General features: G+C 45.2%; 1 protein-coding gene across 2 annotated transcripts in view; it reads right to left on the reverse strand.

Moving 5' to 3' along the window:
- The window catches only part of PAH (phenylalanine hydroxylase), a 102,487-nt gene that overhangs the window by 41,515 nt on the left and 41,984 nt on the right, over nt 1-18,988 (reverse strand). For both annotated transcript variants that reach the window (XM_060656582.3, XM_060656581.3), the window contains one exon: nt 7,922-8,105. In XM_060656582.3, coding sequence (XP_060512565.3) covers nt 7,922-8,105 — 184 coding nt within the window. The remainder of the gene's footprint in view (nt 1-7,921; nt 8,106-18,988) is intronic.

Genomic DNA, 18,988 nt, shown 5'->3' on the forward strand with positions numbered 1-18,988 from the left:
ATATATTTACGTACGTAAGTCACATATATTTATGTATGTATCAGAGTTCAGAGCCATTACATGTCTATACGTCTAAGTGCCTCGACCTTGATGAAGCAGGTGTCCTGCAGGAACAGGGGTCCCTTGTCTATAGCTGATGACACTCACCCGGCCCAGGAGTCAGAGAGGCTGTCAGGATCCAGGGAAGGCGGACTGGTTGCAAACCCAGCCGGAAAGCCTACATCGCATACCGTGCAAAGGGCGTGCACATCCTGGACTTGAAGCCAGCAGGTCTGTGTTCAAATTTCATCTCTCCCACCCATAAGCTCTGTGACTCTGAGCAAGTCACTTGGTTCCCAAGCCTCTGGCTTCTCATCTGTGAAATGGGCGAGGCAGCCAAACCCTGGCTGGCTGCTTCGGTTGAGGGGAGAAGCAACCGGCTCACCGTAGGTCGATCTGTCACCCTTACACGTGAATTCACAAGCAGAACCCAGAGACACCTGTCTGGTTAAGCAGGGTCGCACAGGCCGCTGGCGGGAGGGTCAGAGTTCACACCTGCGCCCCTGTCCTCTACACCTGGGATCTTCCGATTTTCCCAGCCAAAAGTTACAGCTACATTTTTCCCTTTGAGGTTAATTTTTTTAATGTTTATTTATCCTTGAGAGACAGCCCATGAGCAGGGGAGGGGTGGAGAGAGGGAAACAGAGGATCCAAAGCAGGCTCTGTACTGACAGCAGTGAGCCCGATTCTTTGGGGCTCGAACTCACAAACCATGAGACCATAACCTGAGCCCGACGCTCAACCGACTGAGCCACCCAGGTGCCCCCGAAGTTAATTTTTTAAGAGCTGAGTCTGCACCAGATACTATGCTAAGCGCTTCACTTCCATTGTCTGTTTTCATTCTCAAAACAATGCTAGGAGGTAGACATTATTTCCACCTTACTGATGAGCAAACTGAGGCTCACGGAGGGAAAGGGACTTTTTCGAGATGACGGAGCTCACTGGAAATGAGGACTCTGCAACTCCCGCTGTGCTAGGCAAGCTCAGAATAAGGTGGGGAGGGGGGCGGGTGCTGTGTCTTAGATTCCAGATCTTCCACCTGGAGAGGGAAAGGGGGCAACGAGCTAAAGCAGGAATCTAAAGCGCTTGAAGCAAATCCCTCGGACAGCCTCAGGTCCTCCCCATCTCCCATCCCAAACCTCCCTGGATTTGGGGATAGGAACTCTTTAACACCAAAGTTCTCAGCTCCTCAAAGACACCTTCACTTTTCCATTCTCTTCTTCAGGGTCTGCGGCGGGCCTCTCCCCCACCCCGGCCAGTGCTGGGAATAGAGACTGACCCCAGCGACCCACGCCTCCGTCTTGAAAAGTTAAATCAGATTAGCTCATTAATGACCTTTGCAAATATCTCCGTGGTGGGCTGGCCTCTGCGGGCCCCTCGCCTGCCTCACGGGCCGCTGGGCTCGGCGTTAATGAATGACTTGGGCAGGCTGGTGCAACAGAGGCCCTCTGTGAAGTCAGAGGCACTGGAGGGGGCGCAGATCATTAATAAATATTGATTTGGCTCCAGGGGAAGCAGCCTGCAGGAGAGCCGGCCCTGGACACCCACGTCGTGGTCTCGTTAAGTCGGGGTCAACTGCTCAGCCCGGACGCCAAGGGGTGGCTGGCTCAGGAGTACTCCTGAGCAACAGGCCCCCGCGGGCCTGGAGGGAGCCTGCTTCCTGGCCAACGGGTCAGAGGAGGCCTATTAAATTTATAGCAGTTCAAGGTGCAGGCTGAGTCCCACGAACCCCCTCCGTCCACCAGACGTTCACCAGCCCCAGGGTCCAGCCAGTGAGGCACCCAGCCTTGCCCCAGACTTCTGCCTCCAGCCAGCTCAGGGAGGGCAATAAATCCTCCTTTCCTGGGCCCAAAATAGAAGGGTGTTTTCACTCCCTCTTCCCAGGCTCCTGGATGTCTCCTCTGAGGCAATGGCCTCCAGCCTCACAGAGAAGCGTTGGTGTGCCGATCCCAACAGGGAGAAGGTAGAGTGCCAACACCCTGCAGGATGAAGGCTTTGGAGGGTTTTATTTTTTCTCTTTTAAGGTGCTTCGACTTTCTTTCCCGGTAAGAAATGCCCCGCAGAAAGGTCTTGGCAAGAACGGGTGAGCCAAATGCTGGCTGACGGTGCCGAGTTAGTTCCTGCGTCCTCCTGGGCAGAGCGGAGGCGCGGAGGGCTCAGGGTGCACCTGTATCGGTGACATGATGGCAAAGCTTCTGACCTCTGCGTCCCCACGTTAAAATGAGAATGAGAACCAGGCAAATAAAAGGACCCAGGCATGAAGCAAAGGGGCAAAAAGGGGTGAAAGGCTGTTCAAATAAATCAGTGATGGAATGAGTGAATGGATACGCGTGAAATCATGAATAAATAAAAGAACGGCCTGCAGAATCCTTTATTCCGATCTCCACCTTAAGCTGGAACTATCCTCGCAATATCCTCTCTAAGATTCCATGTATCTTATAAACATATCCACTGGCGAGTTGCCCACTATGTCCCCAGATACCGAGTCGTGTTTCCTGAGAGCCTTCCTTGCACACCTGCCACCTACCCCTGCGGTTATGGCCAACCTACCTTGAGACGAACAGACTACATCTAAAGCCTCTTCCACAGTATGTCTGTCTCCCTCCACGTGTCCCTCCCTGACCCTGCTCCCCCTTCTCCCCACCACGCCCCAAACTGGCTTCAGTGCACCTCTTAAGTGCTCCTGATGCAAACCACACTTTCCTAATCCTGCCCGCATCGTGCCACATAGGAACCACCTACTAGATTATAAGATACACGGGTCTCAGCACCATGTGTATCCTTTTTCCCACCCTCCCCATCCTGTGACTGGCACCGAATGGGGGCTCAATGAATATGAATTGCGCAAATGAATGATCAACTGAATTAGGGCATAAATGTGAATGAAAGAGGAGAAGGTGGCAAAGCTGACCGTGATTTTTGAGAAAGAGTAGTAAAAGAATATGAAAGGAAACCCCAAGAGTCAGAATCTTAATAAGTAAGAGCCACATAATTTACAAAATGCCAAGGAAAGAGAGAATGCCAGGGGTAGCATGGTCAAGCACTACAAAAGTTTCAAAACGAGTGAAAACAACAAAAAAAGAGGCTACTGGTTTGGGTAATGGGTGTTGTTAGAATGGTAAGGAAGAAGAGAAGAAAAAAGAAGGAAGGGAGAAGAGAGGGAGGGAGGGAGGGAAGAAGGAGGGAAGCTGTATGAGAAGCTGGCCTTCTGTCTCTTAGAACAGTGCCATTTCCAATATAACACACAGCCAAGTGGATTATGGTAAGCATCACAATCACGTTCATAGGAAGTGATACTTGGAAATGAGAGGTCATTCCCAGCGCCCCTCCTATCATCTCACACATGAAGTTGTCTCCCTGGCTGCCAGGTGAGGCTGGATCCAGCGAGGGGGTGGCTGCCACCAACTCTCTATATATTATTAGCCTGGCCAGTGTCCAGACCCACGGAGCTGGGGGTGTCAAATAGCCCGAGAGTAGGCTGGCGTTGTAGATCATAGAGCCCCTCCCTACCGAGGCTTAAGGATGTCTAAGCTCAGGGGCTATTCAACTCAAGCAAGTTCAACCCATAGCACACCATAACCTTCAGAGTATCTTGCATGATCTTCCCCATAAGTTCTAAAAAATGGCCAGGTCGGTCTCAGCTCTACTTCACCTATGAGAAAGAAGAGGTAATGAGGCCACCCAGCTGGCAGGGGGTCACACGGGAGTCAAATCTAGCAGGCGGTATACAGAATAGGAGTCCAAATCCTAATTCTTGCCTCTAAATTCATGGCTTTTTCTGAGTTGCTATCATGGTCCCTCAGTCCAACATGAATGGCCAATCAACACTGTTACAATCATTTCATATTCTCTTAGTACCTCCTCCAACCGAGGGAACACACCTGCCACCCAGAGGAAAGATATTTGACAGGGTAAACTTGAATGGCTGCCTGGAGTGTGGAGTCTTCATTGTTCCGAAAGATGCACTGCGTCTCATCTCCTAATATGGAAAATGACAATAATGTCATCTGCTTGCTCCAGCTGAGGTGGCCGTTGCAAAGCTTAACTGAAACAACCTAATAGGAAAGAATTTTGAAAACACTGGACTTGGCATGCAAATGAGGGATCCCACCTTAGAAAGAGAGCCTGCTTCTAAATTTCTGATCTTCATTAGCATTTCCCAGCCTGGCAAATGGACTGGGCTGTACAAAGAGCATTTGCCCTGGACCTTCCCTCACAGGTGAATGGAACTGCCTCTAACCCACTGCAAAGGAGCCGCCCTATGCTGACAACCCCAAGAGCTTCTGCTTCAGCTCAGGGCTTGGTACACACCCCCTGCTTTGCTTACTCTCTTAGGAGTGTGTCGACTTGTATCAATGAGGCATTTTGCTGGAATAAAAGTCTCATCCCCAGCTGCCATGACTTATGACAACATCAATGCATCCTGCAAGCTTCCAGGTAGACTGAAAAAGGCTATCAATCCTGTGTGTTTTTACAAACATAAAGATCCTTGGTCCCATGCAGACCCAGGGCCACAAGCACCTATAGCCCTGAGATGTGCCCTTTGGGGCGAAGGGAAATGCACCAGAGATGATTTGGAAGGGGGAAGAGGACAGAGGGAAGGCGGAAGCACAGAACAGAAGAGCAAAGGAAGGGAGAAAGGAAAGGCTACCACGGGCAGTGGGAATGGGGAAACTTCCAGCCATCTGGACCCCCCACCAGCCCTAAACTGGCTTCTCTCTAAGGGTCCTTAACTCCTGGACCACGACCCCTTGGAAAATCACTCTTGAAAAATATGCATGCACACGTATGTGTACCGTCTTGCCCACAATCCCAGGGGCTTTTCAGACTCCTGCAAGGAGTCCCATCCTTCCTCCACCGTCGATCGGTCTGAGACCTCAGGCTTCTCAGGGGAGCACTACTGGAGCAGCAAGGGGGCCCGAAGACGGAGCTGGGAGCGGGGGCGGAGGGGCAGTGTCCGGGGTAGGACTGAGTAATAATGCTGCTCTTGTCTTCTCACAACATATGTTCCCTTAAATCATTGCTTCAGGCATTGATCCAAATAAAAAAGACAAAATCAGAAATGCCCCCAGGCCAGACAGATAGAAACAGGTAAACAGACAGACGAATAAATATATAAATAGCCCTTCCACTCCCCACAGAAAATACAGTTGTACCGGAAGTCTGGACTCCCTCTGCTTCCACACCAGGATTCCCATCGTTACCACAACTTGAACAAAATCCACCAGATGTCCATTTGCTCTTGGAAAATAACCCCAAACAGATACATTTCTAAGAAGGTGATAATCCTATACCTCCGTCTAGCCAACACATTCTGTCCGTCTGCTTCTCCTGGCTGCAATCTGCCTCCATGTAGGAATTTTCCATCCCCCTCTAAATGTAATGTCATGCAGAAGACTCAAAGGGAAAGGTAAAAGGATTAGTAGATTGATCGATGGAAGATATTAATGCTCTTTCATGTTGGGTTGAAGAAGGATTTGAGGTCATCAGGAGAGAGGGTAGCAAGAGAATAGATCTCAAGTATTCAAAAGACTCTCTGGATTAAAATCCTATTAAAGTCACATCAGCTCCTCCAGGAGGCATTTTAGAAGGTTGGAGTCTCTTTAACATGTCACCATAATTAACCTTCCCTTAAGCTGTTTTGGGTGGGGAACTTTGGCAATTAAGAAACTGGAAACTTTCATTCTCTATCATCCACATGGCCTTTTGAATGGCTTAAAAACTAGAGTGAAAAGTGATTTAGCCTAATTGATTCGAGGGGTTCAGATCTCCCACTTCAACCTGCTGTCAGACTCGCTCCTGAGATCTTAGCCCCTCAAAAGAAAGGGCATTTTGTCAAGTGACAGAATCAAAGATTCAGATCTACCACGACGGCTTTCTCCCTCTAATCATTCTCCCACTGAGTTCCATGGCAAGAACGACTCTGCAAAGGGATGGGTTGTTTTCCCTAAAAAAAATCTTTCTGGGCCCAGACTGCAATTCTCAAAACCGAGAAACCCAAGAGCCGCCCCTCCCTGCAGGGGTGAGGCTGTGCTGTTCGAGCAGGACCAGCACCCTTAGCAGCCCTTCCGTTATGTGGACGTTGGGGTCAGGAAACTGTGTCAGGTAGGGACAGCCAGTATGGGATGTGATGACCGACCACATGAATAAATAAAATGAAACGTGTTGTTGTCAAGGGTTAGTCCCTCCAGGATTGTCTTCACAGGTCAGATGTCAACCCGGTTTCAAAGGTCAGCACCCTGCCAGATTCCATCACCTTGTCCTCGTTACAGAACCTGTCCCTGGACTGTATTCACCTGGGTGTCTTGTCGCCCTGGTCAGCCTGTGAGCACCTTAAGAACGGGTAGTGTTGGGCCTCTCTCCCCGCAGCTCGCATCACCAGGCCTGGCGCAGAGAAGCGCGCGACACATGCTTACCCACAGCGGCACAGAATTCACTCTGTGCCTTAAGGCGAGTCATGGCCTCCGTTTTTTCCAATGAAAAATGAAGACGTCTGTTGGGCCGCACGACCTTTGAGGTCATTTGCCAGGTCTCAGATTCTCTGGAAAAGTTGCTGTGTACAGGCTGGCTTTTCACGGCTCCTGCGCTGGGGCCATTATTTATAGTAACAGTGATGATAACGGTTAAGAATAGAGAACAGGTACTAAGCCCTTAAACATGCTCTGCATCGTTCTCGATGCTCCACCGGTGGTGTTTCATTAACCCTACGAGGCAGACACTCTTGTTACTCCCATTGGATGCAGCGGGAGATTGTGAAGGTCAGTCATCTGCCCAAAGTCACCCCTGGTTCAGGGGTCTGGGCTCCTAACTAGTGTTGCACGTCCCCGTTAAGAACCTCCTTTCTGAGCCTCCAGTTCAGGCTACCAGCCCTACAGCTGATCTACATACATTTTCCCTGGCTCCCCAAGGGGCTGCCTGCCTGCTTGTCAATTGCTTTGATTTCTTACCCCAGGGCTCCAGCCGGCCCAGCCTCCACCTGCTCCAAGCCAGGCAGTTAGCCCCAGGATCCGGCTGGCCCTTTGTCCTGAGGGCCTGCAGCTCCTGTCGGGAGCAGGTGGCCGGAAAAGCAAGAGAAGGCGGTCATCAGCGAAGCAGCTCGGGAGGTGGAAGAGAAGGAGGGCAGAAAGGGTTGAACTGAGGAGGAATTCCAAGTGGCCGCCCCTCGGTGACCTGAGCCCATGTGCGCGGCCGTCTGGGCTCCGCAGGGGCAGAATCTGGGAATAAACTTCCTTGTCCTGGTGATAGCCACAGAAGGATGGGGGCAGGAAAACAAGAGAGGTCTCCTAGGAAGGCCCTGGGGGTATGTTTTAGAAAATGTTTCAAAGGCCTCTGCGAAGAGGTGGGTCTCATTTGAAAGCATCTCTGCCCATTCAAATTGTTATTTAAAATAACGTTTGAAATCCTCCTGACCTAAATTCTTCAGTGTTGGCAAAAAACAAAAACAAAACAAAACAAAAACAAATGCAAAACTTTTGATTTTACGGTAGGAAAAAGCGTTTTGATTATTTAAGAGAAAAAATAGTTCATCTCGGCAATCGCACTCCTAAGTATTTACCCAAATGAGTTTTTGACTCACGTCCACACAAACCCTGCACGCGAATGTTTATAATAGCTTTACTCGTGATCACCAAAATTTAGAACATAAAAAAATTGCAGCAAGAGGAAGAAAACTATTAATATAAGAAATCTCTATCTTGAGAAAGTGAAGAAAGAACTAACATTTACTCAATGTCTAAAATATCCAGGGGTTCCTCCAGGTCCCTAACATACACCTTCCAGATTAATCCCCCACAATGGTCTACCAGAGTGGATGGTATTTTTGCCACTGTTTCTTGAAGAGAGCGTCAAACTGCTGGTGTTGCAAAATCCCTCTGTTTGTTACCTGTGTCTTTCTTCTTATCCCGGGAAAGTTCATGGACGGTGGCACCGATGTCATGCCTCAAGATCTTGATGATGTTTGCCAGGACAGGCATGCTACGTTGATCCAGATAGGTAAAAAATTCATACTCATCTTTCTTCAAGCGCGAAGGTCTGGATTCAATGTGGGTCAGGTTTATATCATTCTCCTAAAAGAGAGAAGTAGGAGGGCGGAGGGGCAGTCAGTGGAATTAACACAGACAAAACCTGCAAAACAGAGCAAAACACACAACATGATACAACGCAGAGAGAGGAGGAACAGGACTTTTGTTACACACGGAGTAGAAGCAAGTCCTTCAAGTAGCAAAAGTTGTTTACTTTTCTTCGGCAAAACCAAGTAACAAAAGGTCAGGGAAACAGTGCAAATGACAGAATTTAATCACATGGAAATCTGCTAAAAGCCTAGTGTTGCAAACCTAAGATTTTGGTTTGGTTCAAATGACTAGGGCAGCGTTGCCAAAAATGTTTACATAAGGAAACCTCCTTTCCCAAATAAAATCCCGTAGAATCTCAATAATAATATCTCATTAAATTAACAATACAGAAGCAACATTGCCTGGTTTTAAATAGGGTCCAGGGGAGTCAGGCTTATTGGGTTTAAATCCCTTGTAGTTCGGGAAGTGTATCTTTCTCCTTGATTGTTAGTAGCATAGGGTTGAAGAGAAAATATGGATAATTACAATGATGATACCTTTTCATTTTGAATTTTTAAAAAAAATTGTTTAATGTTTATTTATTTTTGAGAAAGAGAGAGAGACAGAGTGTGAGCAGGGAAAGGGCAGACAGAGAGGGAGACACAGAATGTGAAGCAGGCTCCAGGCTCTGAGCTGTCAGCACAGAGCCTGATGCAGCACTTGAACCCACGAATCACAAGATCATGACCTGAGCCAAAGTCAGAAGCTTAACTGACCAAGCCACCCAGGTGACCCAATAACATTTCCATTTTCAGTATTACTTCACAGTTTAGAATTATGTTCTATGACCTTCCCAACAAGCCTTTGAGTAGGTTAAGGGGGATGTAATATGGGAAATCAGAGATGATGGTGCTTTGCCGAAAGCGGCTGGAGAGAGAGGACCATTTTTTTCCAACCTGGGAGTCATGGTGTTCTGACTACACTGCCTTTCCTGCCAGATACGGTGAGAATTCTGCAAGCACTAGCTTTTATCATTATTACTACTAGTGTGGCAAGCACAAGAAATGAAACCCTCTGGAAATAGCAAGCACAGCAATAAGTAACCCCATACAGGTACTCTTCCTGAACTTTCTTCCTCATAATCCCCGAAGGCACATGATGGAGCCATTGTTTATGGGCACCAGCTGCAGAAAATATACCCCTAACAGTGATGGCCAGGTAGCCCAATTTGAGGGCCCCAACTAAAGAGAGAGAGAGAGTGCTTAGAGGAGGGAAGGTCAGAGAGATAGCGGTCGCTCTGAAGCTTTCTAGACAAACAGAGGTGACTTCCTAAACAAAGCAAAGAGCAACGTCATCCTCTTGGCTCAGAAAGAAAGAAAAGGGATAAGTTTCATCTAGTATTTGCCTAAGTTGAAAGTTTAAAAGAAGAGATAACCAATTCCTGCCTTGTGTAGACCAGAGAATACATCAAAGCCAAGAACTGAGAGTGGACACACCTCTGGCATGCTTATTTACAAGAGTACAGCAGGGGTGGGAGGGGTAGGAAGGGGTAGGAGGTGGAAAAGGGGCTGGGAGGGCTGGCAGACAGACTATAGGCTGTTAATGTTCAACACCCACACTCTATCCTCAGCAAAAGCACTTCCAGAGAGAAGTCTCTCACTTTCGCAATAGCCATGACTCAGTTTTTATAATTCTGGAGATCTAACATATGGGGGAAATTTTCACCAAAATCCATAAGCTAACTAAACTCCTGCTATGGGAGAATGATTAGGTGAATTGCAGTGGAATCACTCCGTGGAGATTATGCAACCATTGAAAAGCAAGTAACAATCACAAGTCAATCAGCATGGTACACCATTAACACATTAACAAAACAAAGGATAAAACCATGCAATCATCTCAATAGACATAGGAAAAGCATATGACAATATACAATATCCATTTATCATAAGAACTCTCAACAAAGTAGGGTACAGAAGGAACATAACTCCACATAATAAAGCCCATATATGGCCAACATCTTACTCAACAGTGAAAAATTGAAAGCTTCTCCTGTAAGATCTGGAACAAAACAAAACATGGAAGTCCTAGCCAAGCAATTAGGCAAGAAAAATAAATAAAAGGCATCTAAATTGGAAATGAAGAAGTAAAACTATCACCATTTTCAGATGACATAATGCAACATGAAGAAAACTCTAAAGATTCCACCCAGAAACAACTGGAACAAATAAATATATTCAGTAAAATTATGGAATATAAAATTAACATTCAGAAATCAGTTGAGTTTCCATATGCTAATAATGAGCTGTCAGGAAGAGAAATTAAGAAAACAATCCCATTTACAATTGCATCAAGCAGAATAAAATACTTAGGAATAAATTTAACCAAGGATGTGAAAGACCTGTACTCTGAAAACTATAAGACATTGATAAAAGAAACTGATCAAAGAAATGGAGAGCTATACTGTATTCATGAATTGGAAGAATTAATATTGTTAAAATGTCCACACTACCCAAAGCAATCAACAGGTTAAATAAATGAAATCCCCATCAAAATACCAGTGTCATTCTTCACAGAACTAGAACAACAAATCCTAAAATTTGTATGGACCCACGAAACACCCTAAGTAGCCAGGGCAATTGAGAAAGAAGAACAAAACTGGAACTATTATATTTCTTGATTTTAAACTACACTACAAAGCTGTAGCAATCAAAACAGTATGGTACTGGTACAAAAATAGACACACAGATCACTGAAATAGAACAGAGAGCCCAAAAACAAACCCATGGATATATAGTAATTCATCTATGACAATGGAGAAAGAATATGGAGGAAGACAATGGGGGAAAGGACAATCTCTTCCATAAATGGTTCTGGGAAAAACTGGACAGTCACATGCAAAAGAATGAAACTGGGCCACTATCTTACACCATACACAAAAATAAATTCAAAATAGATTAAAGACTTGAATGTAGGATCTGAAACCATAAATCTCCTAGAAGAAAACATAGACAGTAAGCTCTTTGACCTTGGTCTTAGCAATATTTTTTGGACCAGCCTCCTCAAGGCAAGTTCAACAAAAGCTAAAATAAACAAATGGGACTGTGTCAAACTGGAAAGCTTTTGCATAGCAAAGGAAACCAAACAAAAAAGCAACTGAATAGGAGGAGATATTTGCAAATCGTATATCCAATAAAGGATTAATATCCAAAATATATAAAGAACTTACACAACTTAATGTCAAAAAGCAAACACCCTAATTAAAAAATGAGCAGAGGACTTGAAAGGACCTGTTTCCAAAGAAGACATACAGTTGGCCAACAGGTACATGAAAAGATGCTGAACAGCATTAATCCTCAAGGGAATGCAAATCAAAACCACCATGAAGTATCACCTCACACCAGTCAGATTGACTATTATCAAAAAGATAAGAAGTAAGTGTTGGCAAGGATGTGGAGAAAAGAGAACCCTTGTATAGCATTGGTGGGAAAGAAAACTGGTACAACCACTATGGAAAACAGTATGGAGTTTCCTCAAAAAATTAAAAATAGAACTACCACACAGTCTAGCAATTCCACCTCTAGGTATTTATCTGGAAAAAAAAAACATCAATTTGAAAAGATATATGCACACATATGTTCATTGTAGTGTTATTTACAAGAGCCAAGATATGCCAACAACCTGTGTCCATCAATGGGTGAATGGCTAAAGAAGATAGGGTGTGTGTGCATGTGTGTATATGTATATGTATATGTGTGTGTGTAGGAATATATATAGGAATGTTACTCAGTCATAAAAAATAAAGAAAAAATCTGGCCATTTGCAATAACATGGATGGACCTAGAAGGTCTGATTCTTGATTTCAGCTCAGGTCACGATCCCAGGGTCATGGGATTAAGCCCAGCACAGAGCCTGTTGGCATTCTCTCTCTCTCTCTCTCTCTCTCTCTCTCTCTCTCTCTCTCTCTCTTTCCCTCTTCCTCTCCCTCCCTCTCCCTCCCTCTCCCTTTCTCCCTCTCTCTCCCTCCCTCTCCCTCTCCCCTCTCTCTCCCTCTCTCTCCCTCCCACTCCCTCACCCTCCCTCTCCCTCTCTCCTTCTTGCTATCTCTCTCCGTCTCTCTCCCTCCCCCTCTCCCTCTCCCTCTCTCTCTCCCTCTCCCTCTCTCTCTCCCCCCCCCTCTCTTTCTCTCTCTCCCTCTGCCCCTCTCCCCCCACTTGCATTCCTTTGGTCTTGCTCTAAAAAAATTAAAAAATAATTTAAAAATAATATTATGCACATAATGAAAAGAAAAATATATCTTTTAAAATGTGAGTAAAGTTTTTGGCTAAGAACACTCAGCCAAATTCTCTAAACCATTTCTCTCCCTTTTGAATCAATTTGTTAATAATTAACTCTCAAGTTTGGCATGCAATTTCCTTACTGGAGTTTTTCCAGCTTATCAGTGTGGATCCTTAGATACCATTAATTTTGGTTGCTAAGAGAGGCTTTAGAAACGAACCTCTAAACCTGATTATGATCATAATTACCATTTAGTAAATGAATTTTTATTTTTAAACAAGGGGTCTGTGTAGGTTTACAAATCGACCCATCTAACATCACCACATCTTTGGGTGAGGGACAAAGAACCCTGCCTGTTACTCCACATGGACATCTGGATAGAGGCAAGAAAGGTTTAGAGTTAAATATTTCGAAGACAATTTCATAATTTGTCCAATAGCTAATTTATGCATAAAAGACAGCCGTGTAACACCTTAATTAATCAGGTCTCTTGAGCAGAGATTGAGGACTCAGAGAAAAGTAAATAGAAATGAAGAGCCTATTTCAATCGGGATTGGCCAGAAATCCCTTTCTGTTCCCGCCCTTGAGGAAAACCTTTCTAAAGGGGGTTTGGTCAACTGGTGAATAAAATTACAGATACAGAATTCACAATGGTGCAAAATGGATCTATCCTTCTGGATCTTTTCAGACTTAGGGCCCATCCTTTGCATCTTAATTTCATTCCTCAAGAAAAGGAGAATATGGTATAATGAAGAGAGTGTGGGCTTTGGAGCCAATCTTAGCTCAAGGTCTGGTTCAGCCGCTCACCACCTTTGAATACATTAGTTGGTCATTCTAAACTTCTGTTTGCTTGTGTTTAAAGTAAAACTAATCATATTACATGGCATCTCTGTAACAAAAAAGGGAAATTCACCTCATATGATTTTGGCTTTGCTGCTGGAGACCCACTAAGGACTTACCATACTCTGCCTCTCTCAATTTGGTATAGATAAACACACTTTCCTGGGAGGCAAAACACATTATGTTTTATGAGTTATTTTACCCTTTAATATTTGCTTTACCTTAAATTTTTCTCAGGTCCTTTCCTGAGAGCATGTTTCAAAAAGGAGAAGGAAAAGCTGAGGGTATTTTCAGATGGTACTAGGTTGGAAAAGGAAGATCTTTTGGACTAACTCCGTGCTGTTGCCTTAGAATAAACTTAAATGAAGTTATGTTCTGGCCTATTCAGAGATTTCTGGGGGCAACATCAAAGATGTTCACAAAGAATGCCCCCAAATCATTGGTCTCAAGTAAACAGACAGTAGCTTTCGAGAACTTATTTAATGAAGCACCTTCCATGTGCCGAACGCTGTTCCAGGTACTGGGATACAACAGTGAACAGAGAGGGAAAAATCCCTGCCTTTCTGGAGCTTATATTCTCAAAGCAGGAGACAAACAATAACTATGAAAAATAAGTAGAATTTACAGTCTTCAGATGAAATGGAGAAAAACAGAGCCAGAAAGAGGGATCGGATATCCCGGGGGTGCCATGAAGGTGCTATTTGAAACGGTGTGGTCAGGAAGTTCTCAAAAAATAAACAAGTGACATTTAAGCACAGACCTGAAGTCAATGAGAGAGCAAGCCATGAGGGAACAGCAAGTGCAAGGGTCCTGGGGCAAGACAGTGTACAACATGACTGAGGAACCCCAAGCAGGCTGGCATGACTGGAGCAGAATGAGCAAGAGGTCGGGCAACAGGACTGAGGCAGAGCAGTAACCGAGCGTGACCTCTCGGCCATTACCTGAACTGAGCTTTTCACGCAGAGTGATATTAAGAAGCTATGGAAGGTAATCAGGCAGAGAAGATACGGTCTTTGACTCACGTTTCAAAAGGGGCCGCTCTGGCAGCTGTTTTAAGAATAGACCATATGAGGCAAAGGCAGAAGCAGTCTGGAGGCCGCTACACTATTTGGGGTAAGAAACGACAGTTAAAAGATTAGAGAAGAGGTCTCATGGAGACGCGGGCGAGGCTGCTTATATATTTTACTGATCTCCTCTTGTGAGGGGGCCAGGAACGGCCTTGGTTGACCAAGAATCTAGAAATTAAACCCACTGGGGTGAACAGGAAACCAAAAACATTCAGGAAAGTACGGGCAGCACAGTTAAATCCTGGAGCGAGCTCCAGATTGTTCCCCGCTCTGCTCTGGAAGAGCGTTCTCGGATGGGTTCAAGCAGGATTCACACCCTGGAGGCCATCTTTTGGGACACACTCTTGCCTCCTCTGGAAGTGTCTCTGTTGTGATCTCTGGACCTTTGCTTCCTCAGCCTTCCCCCTTTGTCGGATTATTTCTTCTCCACCCTCCCCTCCACTTATTGGGGTTGCATCCAACTCAGGGAAGACCCCAGCCTGGGGATAACTGGGGAAGCAGCTCAATCCAGGCTCTTTTCGAGGCTTTGGAGAAAAGAGCCTTTTTGTCTGTGTGTTCCTCTTTGTACCCCTTTTCTTGCCACCAGAGTCATAAGATCTAAAAGCCCCTGTGTCCTGTTTCAGTCCAAGCTACTGAAGAGCAATCCAAACTCACGTGCCATCAGGGGGTCATGGCACGCTTCAAATTTTCACTTCATAATAAACTTCATAATAAAAGTTCAAAACGTAAGCTCTGTGTTGCTAATTCTCCAAAACGTCCAACTCTAAACTATTAACAGCTAAAAATAGCACTGAGTTTCAATTAGAGGCTCTTCTAGTCAATACAGTCATCTGGCTGCACAAAAAGTTTAGTGTGGCACCATTCCTGGGGTAAACAACGATCATGACCTAAATATCCCACCAACAGGAGAGATAACGTATAGTCACCCAGTGAACATACAGAGGAGGAAATGAATGAGCCAGGACATCACGGACAAACCTCAAAAACAATGCTCGCCTCTCTGTCATCGGGAAAGAAAACTGCAAAAAGAGAGCTGTAATATGATTCCAATTTTATGAAGAGTCAAAGTCTGCAAAACTATGCCGTAGATCATTAATGGGTGGCTCTACACAGCAAAGCATAAAAAGATAAGTGGGAGGAACATCAAATTCAGATTAACAGCTACACGTGAAGAGGAAGTTCATGGGGAAGGGTCCCCAGGGGCTTCAGTCATTTATGCCATGTTTCATTTCTACACATTCAGAGAAACTTCTCTAGTAACGAACTATAGAAGTGATCCCTTTGCAAGGTTTCATTCCTTAAGCAAGGAGTTACATGGGTGTTCTTTTTTTTTTTTTTTTTTAATTTTTATTTATTTTTGAGACAGAGACAGAGCATGAACGGGGGGAGGGTCAGAGAGAGAGGGAGACACAGAATCCAAGCAGGCTCCAGGCTCTGAGCTGTCAGCACAGAGCCTGATGCGGGGCTCGAACTCACAAACTGTGAGATCATGACCTGAGCCGAAGTCAGACGCTTAACCAACTGAGCCACCCAGGTGCCCCCATGGGTGTTCTTTACATCATTATCTGTACTAGGGGTTTTAAAGAAAATTCTGAAAGTCATCCTGGCTGTAAGAACTTTTTTTCTTCTGGTGAAACTCAAAGCTCTTCTTATTTTGATGAAAGAAGCAGTGTTCCAGGAAACGCTGTACTGCTCACGACTGCTCCGGACCTAAGCCCAGAGGGGTTAAGGCAACCCTTGTGGGTCATTCTAGATCCTGCCCCGCTCACCAGGCCCCAGGGGTCACAGGCGTGACCTTAAAGTCCAAACTTTAGAGTAGTAAACATTGAATATCTGCTTAGATGTCCCCTCTGCAACCCAGCCTCTGTCCCCAGGAACGCTGAGGTGGCGAGATAGAAAGGATTTCAGGATTCTGTGACCTGACCACTTGTTTGTTCACTCACGTCAAGCCATTTGTTTCTTTGTTCTAGAATGAACTTCCCCTTTCCTCTCCCCCGGTCACTGCTTTCAAGCTTCAGCTTGAGCATTCCATCTGCAAGAAGCCTTCCCTGGCTGACTCTGTTTCACGGAGCCCTGAGCTTCTCTAATTACTGTAGAGTCAGAGAATGACTATCTGATTCACCCCATGCTCTCCAGCACCCATATAGGGTCTGACAATGGTAGATACTCAAAAAATATTAATTGAACACGTAAATGAGGGGGGATGAGCTCACTGAATATCCGATGGGGAAAAGACATGGGTCAGCTGGGCAGAGGCAGAGCATAGGACGGGAACGTGACAAACACTGACTGGCCCTTTCCATTTGTTTCCAAAAGCCCAGGCTACTGTGAATACAGAGGGTGAACTCTGAGGCACTTTTGGCTCTAAGCGTCTCGCCTTGGGCAGCTTGCTTAGTCAGAACCTCTGTGTCTCCATCAACTAAATGATGCTAATTGAGCATACCCATGAACTTCAGCACTCTGTATACCCATGCATTTGCTTGTTCTTTTCCCTAGAGGATCTCAGGTAAGGTGATTAGTGGAATGCTGACTGGTGGAGGGAGACCTCTTTGCAACTTCCCCAGGGAGCTGGCATCTAATTTTATAGCCCATTACTAAGCCACTTGCAGCAAAGACTCTCAGGAGACTATTTTTCTAAGAAGGCACAGACATGAGCCAGCAGAGGCTAAAAATATAGAGAGCTACAGAAAATGCTTAAATAAATGCATAAAGAATTGAAAGTTAGAACAACTGGGGACAGGGGATGCTGGACCCCAATTACTAAAACATCTGCTTCCCTGTCTCACCACCCAGACAACATACGTAAACACAGTTCTTCTGTATCTTTATGATAAATACCAAACTGATTGTGTTACATTCTGATGTAGTCCCTGGCTGAGGTTTACAAGGACGCACGTCCACTGCCCGGTAACATCTTAATGGAATGGTGACTTTGGTGCTAAGCACCTGAGGAAAAGAACAGGCTCTTGGGCAAGGAATGAAGCCTGGCGATGCAGGGACAAATCTGCGCTCACTCTGCAGATCTCATTTCTTGTTTGAGGGGCTGGGATGTCCGTGTGTGCTCCTGGTAGCTCGGGGGTTAAGGAAGTTTTCACCATATGGAGTCAGGCCAGGGTGGGGGCGGGTAAGATGGGCTAGGCTCCCATGACTGTTAGTCTTTCATTTATTACTCTGAGCACGTATTAAGGTTTAGTTAAAAGTCCCCGATGTATCTCTGCTACAAGGCGTCAAAGGATGGTCCCGCTCATTAAACATGGACGGAACTGCAGTGAAGGATTCACAGGGTACAGGTGATTCTCCCATACGGAATGTTCTCCTTCTACTGCCAGTCTTGGGGGAGCTGGAGAGATTTGTATCCTTTGTCTCTATTAAGGGAAAGTAGGTTTGTTTGCACCATAATGTCTGCTTTGATTCTGCCCTGCCTTTTGCTGCCTGTTTTCATAGTAGTAATGCTCGAAATTAGTGCCTTCTAGCACTCTTCTACCACAGAGATATTGCCTTTACTTGATTTAAAATATGCTTATTGTAATTGCGACACCTTGCCCTTTTACGTCTGAAGTAACGGAAAGTAAGCAGGGTTTTTCTTCCATAATGGTCCTTCGAATATTTGGGAGGAAAAAAAGAGATTTCATTGCCCCATCTTCCCTCTTCAAGGCAAACAATTCTAACCCTTTAACTCCTTTTCATATTGCTAAGAATTTAAGAGTTCCTGAAGTTCTAGGCACTCTAAAAATGTGGTGCATAGAATGACAGGTAATAGAGCTCTTACCCTGTGTCTGACACTGTGACAAATATTTTACATGTGTTAATCCCTGTCTCACAGCAACCCTCTAATACAGGCTTAGTATTTCCTTTATTTGAAAAATAAGGAAACAGGATATACAGAAGGGGCACCTAGGTGGCTCAGTCGGTTACATGTGCAACTCTTGATTTCGGCTCAGGTCATGATCTCTCAGTTGGTCAGATGAAGCCCTACGTCAGGCTGTGCACTGTCAGCATGGAGCCTGATTGGGATTCTCTCTCCCTCTCTCTCTCTCTCTGTCCTTCCCTCTCTCTCTCAAAATAAAGAAACTTAAAACAAACAGCTTGTGTTTAAAAATAGATAAATAAAAATAAGGAAACAAAGCTACCAAGGGATAAATAACTTTTTCAAGGCCATCCAGCTCACAGGTGGTGCAACAGGGTGTTGAACTCAGTTTGGTTCCCAACAGTACACTTGACCCAGTCCTGTTCTACTCCTCAGGGCCCCAAACTTAGGTTACAACTGATGGTCTGGAGCTCATAACTCTGAAACAGCATAAGCTTAGTGGAACGCTCATGCCTGCAAAAATGTTAATAGGCCTTTCTTGAACAATACTTCCTGGCCAAATACATTTGGGAAATACCAAGCAACATAACTTTGGATAAATTTCCTCTCTGCAGGGCTTCTCAGAGCCTTTAATATGTTTACGTGTACAATGGATTTCCAAAATCTAAATGTAGAATTTTCCAGACACAGCCCCTCTCAGAACTCTTTTCTAATAAAACACCTACTAATGTGTAGAATGTGATAGACTATTGTTTAGGAAACGCTGCATAAGGTGTAGTTTAGATTCCTTCCTTGGCTTTTCTTTTTATTACCTTTGGTTTCATTATACATGGTCCAGAGGTTCAGTGTCAATGACACACTTTAGGGGGTTTGTCTGTATTTTCACCTAATGCTTGCTCGTACGC

Source organism: Panthera onca, chromosome B4, assembly GCF_046562875.1.
Source record: "Panthera onca isolate mPanOnc1 chromosome B4, mPanOnc1 haplotype 2, whole genome shotgun sequence".
Classification (NCBI taxonomy): domain Eukaryota; kingdom Metazoa; phylum Chordata; class Mammalia; order Carnivora; family Felidae; genus Panthera; species Panthera onca.